This window comes from Oreochromis aureus, linkage group 4, assembly GCF_013358895.1.
Source record: "Oreochromis aureus strain Israel breed Guangdong linkage group 4, ZZ_aureus, whole genome shotgun sequence".
In the NCBI taxonomy this organism is placed as follows: domain Eukaryota; kingdom Metazoa; phylum Chordata; class Actinopteri; order Cichliformes; family Cichlidae; genus Oreochromis; species Oreochromis aureus.
Window position 1 is genome coordinate 27,828,243 of NC_052945.1, and position 10,901 is coordinate 27,839,143.

At 41.6% G+C, this 10,901-nt stretch overlaps 1 protein-coding gene across 1 annotated transcript; it reads right to left on the reverse strand.

Annotated features, from left to right (window-relative positions):
* Positions 1–3,989: 3,989 nt before the first annotated feature.
* Positions 3,990–9,673, reverse strand: LOC120439759 (jupiter microtubule associated homolog 2-like). The gene is made up of 2 exons (XM_039610770.1): positions 9,460–9,673; positions 3,990–6,143 (listed from the first exon to the last, which is right to left on the reverse strand). Exons 1-2 carry the CDS (start codon positions 9,485–9,487, stop codon positions 5,890–5,892), a joined length of 282 nt encoding a protein of 93 aa, XP_039466704.1. The 5' UTR covers positions 9,488–9,673; the 3' UTR covers positions 3,990–5,889.
* Positions 9,674–10,901: the final 1,228 nt, after the last annotated feature.

Sequence of the window (10,901 nt, forward strand, 5' to 3'; positions counted from 1 at the left end):
CACACAAAGTCTCCTGATCCAGGACTGGAAATATCAGCGACTCGATCTACTGCATCCATCTGCAGTCATGTTTCTGTCTCTACGAGCCGCTCACATCACTTGAGATTTTTCTAAGTACAAGTCATTCCACATTATTTCATCAAACACCTCCCACCTGACCATCAAACATCTGACTGAAAAAATTCCAGCAGAAAGTTTTAAACATTTCTTACAAACTCAAATTGATTATACTTTGCTTCAGAGAATAAAGAGGCGGACTTAAAGTCAAAGGTTAAATTCCATCTAAGCTGTTGTTTGTGTCAGAGTTTGATGCTGGTGTTGGTCTGATGGAAGAGTTACAGTAACAGGGGGTGGGCAACTCCAGGCCTCAAGGGCGGTGTCCTGCAGGTTTTAGATGTGTCCTTGATCCAACACAGCTGATTTAAACGGATAAATTACCTCCTCAACATGTCCTGAAGTTCTCCAGAGGCCTGGTAATGAACTAGTCATTTGATTCAGGTGTGTTGACCCAGGGAGATGTCTAAAACCTGCAGGACACCAGTCCTTGAGGCCTGGAGTTGCCCAGCCCTGCAGTAACTGCTGGTTGTTTAGTGAGAGGAGCCAAAAACACACGTTTACAATCTATTTCACTTTTATAGATCTGTAACAAAGTGAATCCATCTAAACACCACCTGTTTTTGCGTGACTGGATAACACTCCCACTATTGGGGAAACTGACAAATAACCAGAACAAAGTCTGAAACAAAAGCTGCCCAACAGCTGCAACACTGAGTCACACTTTATGTTCTGAGCTTCAGGAAAGGTTTTTTGACCTGCAACAAACATCTGCACTCTGCTGTGACACTCACACATTTTTGGAGATAAAATATCTTAATTTCAGGAGCAGGCGCACTCCTCCAAACATGCCCTTTCCGGTTCTTATCTATGTATATGATCCCTCAGTTCTACAAGCTGTTCATTCTCGTTTTCCTGGCTTTAAAGAACCTGTGTGAGTCGTTCTTACAGGAGAAAGATCAGAGAGCTTCAGAGGCTCTCTGCAGTCTGCACTTTGAGAAACTCAAACTGTTCTGTCTGGACCATCAGCAGCCAGTGTGTCTCGTCTGCAGAGACTCAGAAAAACACACCAAGCACAGATTCAGACCCATCGATGAAGCTGCACAACAACACAAGAAGGAACTTCAGGAAACTCTGGAGGCCTTAAAGAAGAAGTTAAAGGTTTGTGAAGAAGTTCAAGTGAAGTTTGATCAAACAGCAGAACACATTAAGGTCCAGGCCCAGCACACAGAGAAGCAGATTAAGGAGCAGTTTAAGAAGCTTCACCAGTTTCTAGCAGAGGAAGAGGAGGCCAGGCTGGCCGCACTGAGGGAGGAAGAGGAGCAGAAGAGTGGGATGATGAAGGAGAAGATGGAGTCTCTGGACAGAGAGATAGCAGCTCTTTCAGACACAGTCAGAGCCACAGAAGAGGAGCTGAGAGCTGAAGGAGTCTCATTCCTGCACAACTACAAGGCTGCAGTGACAAAAGTCCAGCGCTGCCCCCTGCTGGATGATCCACAGCTGCCCTCAGGAGCTCTGATAGACTGAGCCAAACACCTGGGCAACCTGACCTTCAACATCTGGAACAACATGAAGGACATGGTCTCCTACACTCCTCTCATTCTGGACCCAAACACTGCTCATCCAGACCTTATCCTGTCTGAAGATCTGACCAGCGTGAGAGAAGGAGAGAGGCAGCGGCTTCCTGATAATCCAGAGAGGTTTGATTGGTTCTATTCTGTCCTGGGCTCTGAGGGCTTTAACTCAGGGACTCACAGCTGGATGTCGAGGTTGGAGACGGTACAAGCTGGATGCTTGGTGTGTAAGAGTCTATCAAGAGGAAGGGAAACACAGAGTCTGGATTTTGGGGAGTAATGTTCTGTTTAGGTAAATACTCAACACGCTCACCATCAGCTGGATTCACTGCTCTCTCAGTTCAGAAGAAGCTCCAGAGGATCAGAGTTAATCTGGACTGGAACAGAGGAAAGCTGTCGTTCTCTGATCCCGACACTAACACACACATACACACCTTCACACACACTTTCGCTCACAGGATGTTTCCATTTATTCAAACTGGGGATGATGTGAAGGTGTTGCCATTGAAGGTGTCAGTGTCAGTGGAGCAGATGAGTTGAGGATGATGATATTTCTCATGTTGTTTCCTGTCAGTGAATTGAAGCTGTTAAACTGCAGCTGTCCTTCTGCTGCCTCGTGGTTCCAAAGCCCTTTGTTTCTTTTTTAGTTCTCACTGTTCCTGCTGTCCACCTTTTCACATTGAAAATCATTTCACTGTTTCTCACTGAATGACTCCCCAAACCAGATTTAAAATTCTGTCAAGTTTTTAATCATTACAAGTGGCTCATGTTTCGATTTGATGTGTGTAAATGGAGATGATTTAGTTTGCTGGGATATGGACTGACATGTGTTGAATGGGAGGAGCAGATTGTTGTTGTCTTTTGTCTGTTTATGAAAACAATAGATATATTGTTGAAACAATGATTCATTTTTAACTCAACATATGAAATGTTTCTGATATTTGAATTCTGTTTGATTAAAGACTTTTATCATAACACAAATGAGATTTTAGTGTTTTACAGTTTTTCTCGATTGCTTAAACACATTTCTTGAAACTATGCCTCATATTCTCAAAACAATAAACAGAAATCCACCCAGTCTCACCCAACATCGTATTCATCCGTTCACTTCCGCTTATCCTTTTCAGGGTCGCGGGGGGTGCTGGAGCCTATCCCAGCTGTCATAGGGCGAGGGGTACACCCTGGACAGGTCACCAGTCTGTCGCAGGGCTAACACATAGAGACAGACAACCATTCGCACTCACACCTATGGGCAATTTAGATTTTTCAATTAACCTAAAAAATCTTGCATTAACTTTGCATTAAAGTTTGCAAATTTGCATTAAATTATTAGCAGCAAATGACTGCTTCTTACCCATTTAATTCCTTTGGAAACAGTAAGAGTATAGTTTTTCACATACTGCTTCTGCTTTTTGACTCAACTTTTGCTAAATAAACTTAGATGTAGTGCAATATGTGATAATCTGAGGCGGTATTTACTCATTTTACAACCAGATCACTGATACTAACTCCAGAGCTGACTGTATATCAACATGCGCCACAAATAAGGGTCATATCTGGATTTAAAACAATCAACGAGAAGCTTCCACTGAATGCTACTTTCCCCTGCGTGACACTGAAATCATTAACACATACTAACCCTCCATACCCTGTAGGAAACTCACTTCCTTGGAATAACATTTCAACAGGGAAAGAGTTGAGAGCAAATGTCCTTCTCTTGAACCTTCTGTCAGTCAGACAAGTGTAGCTTGGGCTTTTGTTTGCACAGGAGAGGATTAACAATGCAGACAAAAACAAGCTAACGAAGCATAGAAACTGCAGAAAGGGCGTATGGCTCCTGTGTCAAGTGAATCCAAACTACCTCTATATTTGAACAAATCCAGTTACACAGCTCAAGAAAATATTACTCTAACGCAGGGACGTCGAACTCCAGGCCTCGAGGACCGGTGTCCTGCAGGTTTTAGATGCATCCTTGATCCAACACAGCTGATTCAAATGGCTAAATGACCTCCTCAACATGTCTTGAAGTTCTCCAGAGGCCTGGTAATGAACTAATCATTTGATTCAGGTGTGTTGGCCCAGGATGAGATCTAAAACCTGCGGGACACCGGCCCTCAAGGCCTGGAGTTCGACACCCCTGCTCTAACAGAAGAAAAAGGTAGTAATTAATTAACGATATGTGTATCAGTAGTACTAAAAAGCTATTATATCAAACTGTAAATGGAAAACAATCTGATGAGCTGTATGGTGAACTGAAACTGAAACAAAACGAAGCCTATCATTAGGAATACTGACTTTGTTGTAATGTCTGTTTGCTTTTTACAGCTTCAGTTCTTTTTTCACCCAGTAGGTGGAAGCAAACAACAAACAATGGTTGCATTTTACACTCATCCGTTTTCATTAGAGGTAGAACCCAGAAGCACATCCAGGTTTAGGTCTACTGCTTGGTGCTACACAAAAACAGGCTGAACAGACTGAAACTTACATGAATTTGGATAAATCCAAGTAAGAAGACACAATGTCACTTCTGCTCTTCAGTTTTCTCAGAAATGGATTAAACCTACACCTAAACCTACGGATATGTTCACTGACTTTTTCTCTTAGTTTGGAAATAGACTTAGTCAGCCCATTACTCAGTTGAATTGATTATTATGACCCTCACTAATAGCCACTTAATAAGTTAAGAGTAATGTGCAAAACCCATTAGCCAAAGCAGTATAAATATTTTAACTTTTAGCAAATCCAGCAGATTAATTGATTTCACATCATATGTTCAAACAGCTTGTCAGTTTTTAATATATCCCACATAGAAGAAGAGCAGTCATGGAGTTATTGCTCCTCATGTTTTTTTTAACAAGTCCAATGACCTGATAGATGTTTGCTGAACATTGTGGTTTACATCAGCACTTACATTAAAACATAAAGACCCTGTTTTGTGTGGGCTGCTCGATACCATGAAGCAAGACCTCTGAACATCTGTTTTTACACACACACACACACACACACAGTTTTATGTGCTGTCATCTAAAATATTATAAAATAAAATTGCCTAAAATAGAAATGTTTAAAACTTCCATACAGATCCTGTGTGGCTGCAAAGCAAAAATAAAAAACTCCCTCCAGGCAGAAGCGGCCATTTTTGTATGTGGGGGGAAAAAAAACAAACAAAAAACCCCCACAAAAAACGGAGGGGACAGGCTGGCACCAGAACACCACGGATGTGCCCCGAGAGGAGTGTGAAAATGTGATTATCATCCAGCCCACCTGGACATCAGGTAGGCCGCACGCTTGTCCAGAGTTCACTTTGTCTTCAAGCATTTTAATTTAAAACATAAACTGAGGCCTACCTGAAGCTAAAAGAAGGCAGATGTTCTCAGATAAAGCAAGCAGTGAGGGCAAAGCAGAGAAAGTACCTGCACAATACATTCACATAAATCAAAATGGAATTTCTTTGAGGACACAGAAACATCTGGGGAGTAAACAGCTGTTTCAATTCCTAATCACAGATTGTGCTCTCTGTTGTACACGTTTTTAGTAAGGCATAATTAACTAAAAGGCTAGAGAGATGAAAGGATGCCAAGCTGATGGATTGTTTCTTAAATTCTGAAATTAAGTGGACATGCAATAAAGATCTGGCACTTCATATATTAAACTGATGAGAAGCTGTGTTGACCCCAGAAAGCTCCCAGAAATTTGGGCAAATGTCTACTGTGAAGTTTTTAGCCAAACCAAATTGCAGCTCAGTTTAAAGCGGAAAATTGTGCAAGTAGTCCAAACTCTAAACCGTTCTTGAGATGCAGAACATTTCTGCATCTCAAGAACGGTTTAATGTTTAATGTTCTCACACACGCAAAAATCAGACGATTCTGCCTCCAAACAAATTGCACTTACAAATGCTTGTAACATAAATGATGAAAACGGTAACTGCAAAGTTGAGACTGAACAGTGTTACAGTTAAAGTGATAAGCTAGCCATTCAGCTGACTCATCGGTGATTGTAATGAATGCAGGTTTCATTATAGAAGAATTTCAAGGAGAAGACAGACGGGAGGGAGTCAGAAACGGGGGATGAAAATGCAAGATGTTGAGGACAACTTATGAGCCCAGGCATCAGGTGTGAACAACAACAATAACTGGGCTGCATTTAGGTGTACAGATCACATGACCATCAAAAAAGCAGTGTAGGAATGAGAGAAGATTAACAGGGGAGCAGACAAAGAGGTTAATGGACACAAACTGGGAGAGGTGGCACGCTCAGCAGATCAGTAGAACACCACACTAGACTTTCCTCCAGGAGGGTTGAGGACCCTGTTGTGGGTGCGAGGCTTGGGTCCCAGATGAGGCTCGTGGTTCTTCAGCGAAGTGTCATCAGGAAATGAGGAAGGCGTGGGCTCAGGCTCCGAGGGTGCCGAGACGGCAGTGGCAGCGGGTGGCTCTTCCTTGGCTGGTGTATCGGCTGGGGGTGTTTGTTCTTTCGCCTCAGGCTGGCTGGCTTTGGCTTCAGGAGCTTGAGGAACTGAAACAAACACGCTGACATGTGATATCAAATTGGACACAGCCACTGTGACCTCACCCCCTGGTTATTGCACTCTGTGTTGTGTGTAGTGTGATGGACACTACCATGTTGATTTTTTTGGATCCAGAAGTGATCATAATTAGACAAGAGCATGGAGTAGCCATTTATCATCTAAAGCTAGAAAGCTTGAGTTTATGTAAGACACCACAAGCCCTGCCATTTTCAAGTCCAGTTCACTAACTGGAGGAGGGTTAAATCACGTATTTGTTACATTTGAGATCTAAGTGGAACTAATAAGCATTTTAAAAAAAAAATGCAGAGATGGGGGACAATTTATAGAGACTATCTCACATTTTCATTGTTTGCATGGAGCTATATGCAGTAAAGCAGAGGAAATGCACAACTGTGAACATAAATAGACCGAAAATTTGTTTTTTTTCTCTCATTAACTGACTCATTAACTAACTTCCTAAACAACTAAATGCCATGTTGTCATATCATTTTTTGATTGGTCGACATTGTACATTTTTCCACCAATAGGAAAGGGTGGGGTTTTTTTGGTTTTGTTTTTGCTAAACAACGATAGTATTCAGGAAAAAAAACAAACACTGCATATATTTTTTATCATAACTCTGGATTTACGTGGCCTATCAACACAATTTAAAAACTGCTATAAAGTCCACACGTTTTCCGTCAATTGTTCCGTCTGTCCTGCTCACATCTCCAATGGTTGTACACGTCGTCATTGACGTGGCTTCTCTCCCCATCAGCCACGCCGCTTTGCTAGCTAAAACACCGGTGTCGGCAAATAAGGACGCTGTCATAGCCTGTCAACGACGTTGATTAGCTGCGTTTATACGAATGTGAATCGCATCATTGGCTGGAGCAGCCAGTCATCGGTCACTTACTGACTCACGCTGCAAAACAGAATAAATTGGTAACGTATTTATTTTAATTTCAATTCAGGTTAGATTTTTTTTCGTGCGCAACGCAGATTTTCTGTGCCCGCAGCTTAGAGCAGCGGTCCCCAACCTTTTTTGCGCCACGGACCGGTTTATGCCCGACAAGGTGTCGCGGATAAATACAACAAAATAAAACTAGTGCCGGTACCAAAAAAAAGAAGATTTATTCATAACACACGTGAAAAGACCCAGGAAAACCGAGTTCACGATAAAAACGATAACAAAATAACGCTGAAAACCGATAAAAACCCTGAAAACCATACATTTCACACCTGAGCCTCAACTCTCGCGGCCCGGTACCAAACGACTCACGGACCGGTACCGGTCCGAGGCACGGGGGTTGGGGACCGCTGGCTTAGAGGGAACATTGTTTATCAACCAACCTTGAGGAAGCAGGCAGAGTTGTTGGTCGAATCTGTTGTTTAAAAAAACGCAAGAAATCGATTACGTCACGGAACGTGGTGACGTTTAATGACAGTCCTTTGATCCTTTGATCCTTTGATATTCAAAAACCCTTAAATAGGGGGCAACTATGAAAGTTTAGTGAACATTCATGGTGGTTATTGTTAGTGTTAGAGAGATACAGCAGTTAAAAAGCAGAAATGAGCTCAAACCCTAAGAAAGGCAGAGATGCTAATATCTGGAACAAAATGGTTAACCGTTATCAAGGCAAAAGTCAAAAAGAAGAAGAAACACATGCCAGCCAGGTCGACCAAGTTCGACCAGCCAGTTCGACCAAACTCCATCCAATGACTAGTGAAGTTGAAAAGCTTAAAAGAGAGCTTGAACACTGCAAAAAACAACTTGAACACTGCAAAAAACAACTTACAATCAATAAGAGACGGGTCGAGGATCTAACTCAAGAAAACAAGGACGTTTGGCAGAATAATAAGATGCTGTCTTTGGTCATGGACGACAGGACAGTTATCGCTGACAGGTTAAACTCCATAACCGATGACCAGGAAGCTCTCATAAAGTTCCGCGCAGAGACGGAGAAAACTCTGGCTGAACTTAAACAGAAACATGAAGAAGAGGTGGAGGTACTGCAAGGACTGCTCGAAACTGAAAGAGAAAAGTTTGCGCGTCAGGAATTTCACAACAGCCAAGTTGTTGAATTACTATTGAAACGCCACAAAGAGCAGAAAGATGAGATGCAGCAATTGTATGACGAAAACACACAAAAACTCGAACACAAAGCTTATGCTGCAGAAACAAAGTTAAAAACGGTCATTGGAATTTATGATCACTACATAGAAAAGCTTGAAAGTAAGATAGACGTTAGTAAAGGTGTGACTGTCAGTGCAGTTAAAGACCGCGAGGACGAACATAAATCCTCGCAGTATTGGATCGAGGGCCTTTATGAACAAAATACAAACCTAAGGGACGAAAACAAACTAAAGGATGAAACTGTGAAAGAGTTAACAGACGAGAAAGATGAAATGAGCAAAGTCATAGACGAACAAAGGGCCCAGCATATGGAGATGAAACGCAAATGTCAGAGAAATATTAGGGCTCTTGCATTTGAAAAGAAAATGAAGGCTGTGGTCGAAGATGAACTTGTTTCTTTGAAAAAGAAAAATGAAGACCTAAAAAAGGCCCTAAGCAAAGAAAAGGAAGAACACAGAAAGACAGCAATGGACAGGCATAAAGTGAAAACGGCACACAATCAGGCACTGAGTGAAAAGGTGGTGCTGGAGGACAAAATGCGCAACATAATAAAACAAAGGGAAAAATTTATACACAAGACGAATTGGCTGGAGAAGAAAGAGCGCTACTTCCAAGAGGAGTTGTACCAGTGCGTTTTGTCCTTTGGAAAGGCATTTCCGCATGCAACTCACTTCCGAGAAAAAGAAAAGGTGGAATTTAGGCATATGTTCCTCAACATGAAAAAGAAATACGTAGACGGTGTGGAAGGCATCCCCTTTGTTGGAATAACGAAGGAGATTCTTGAGAAAGAGCTGAGCGGTCTACGTACCAGATGCAAGGGTCTAGAGACAGCTTTACTAGATAAAAAACGGGAGCTGGAATCGTTTGAAAAGAAGTACAATGATATGGTAAAGACTTTCGAACACGCTTTATTCAAAGAAAGACAGGAGCTCATTGGACCAATGAACGAGATTATCAAAAAGGCTTACGATGGAGAAAAAGAGATAGGTCATCTAAAATCTATAGTGAAAGACGTTCAACTCAAGCTTAAATTAGAAAAACAGAAAGGAGAAAAGCTCGCATTGTTGGTCCGTAGAAGTGAGATGGGGAGATGTTGTGGGGAGACTAAACCTCGTCCACCTCCAGTGCAAACTAAATCTACTCAAGTGCTTCCAAAACACCCTGGCAGACATGTAGGAATGTCTTACCCAGTGTATCCCCCTGTAGAGTCTCCATCAACACCACGATTCATCAGTTCTGACGATGGATTACCACCAGTTGATTGTTAAAAATTAACTGCTAAAAATTCAAAAGGGGGTATTTAATAATTTAATCAAAAATAATCTAACAGGCCAGGGGTGGCCAACTCCAGGCCTCGAGAGCCGATGTCCTGCAGGCTTTAGATAACACCCTGGGTCAACACACCTGAATCAAATGATCAGTTCATTACCAGGCCTCTGGAGAACTTCAAGAAATGTTGAGGGGGTAATTTAGTCATTTAAATCAGCTGTGTTGGATCAAGGACGCATCTAAAACTTGCAGGACAACGGGTCTTGAGGCCTGGAGTTGGCCACCCCTGTAACAGGCCATTAGAAGTATACTTCATCTTGTCTCCCTATATTCTCTTTCCATCACCCCCAACCGGTCGCAGCAGATGGCTGCCCCTTCTTGAGCCTGGTTCTGCTGGAGGTTTCTTCCTAAAGGGAGTTTTTCCTCCCCACTGTCGCCTAGTGCTTGCTCAAAGGGGATCATTGTATTGTTGGGGTTTTCTGGCTTTTACTGTAGTATTTTCACCTTACAGTATAAAGCAGCTTGAGGAGACTGTTGTTTTGCCATGATGCTATATAATATTAAATATAACTGAATTTTAAAAACATCTATTATAGCATCAAAGTAAAACAAAAAAAACTAAAGTATACTTCAATGAAATTAATCAAAATGTCTAACCTGACAAAAAAAGAAAAGAAAAAAAGGATTCACCTTTAAATAAAAATCCAAATCACAAACACATTCTGATTTTTGTTGTGTGGTTTTTTTTGTGTTGTCAAGTATAAAATTTTTGCACTCTGTCATGGTCCCGGTGTCTGGCCGGCTCCCCAAGGCTACATATGTTTATTGTTTTGCTGCTTTCTTCCGCTCATCATTCTGCCTGGGCGGAGCTCAGGCCCATGCACCTGTCTGCAATTACGCTGCAACGTGTCCTGTCTGTATGGAGACTGAGAGCTGCCAGATTAATAATGTAGAACATGTATGTTCAGTGTGAGACAAAGGTATCTTTACGAAAACAGCAATGCACATATTGTACAAGCTGCTTATGTTCGACATTTTTAATAATTTTAGCTAGTTTTGATTAGTGTTTAGATGAAGTCGTTTATCTGTGCATTAAATTAATTAATTATAAATGTGCAGTTTACACGAAATAAAAACACACACATACACACACACACACATAGGATGACCATATTTTGATTTCCAAAAAGAGAGGACACTCGGCCCAGTCATGATAAACTTTAATAATACTGTTTTCGTAAAGAAAATAAGAAAATTTTAAACATTTAAACGATGCCTTCTCTGTGCGGTTAATAGATGGTGAAACGTGCAGAGAGCTGTGCTACAGATCAGAGGTTTAGTGAGATATCCTGAGGGTTAA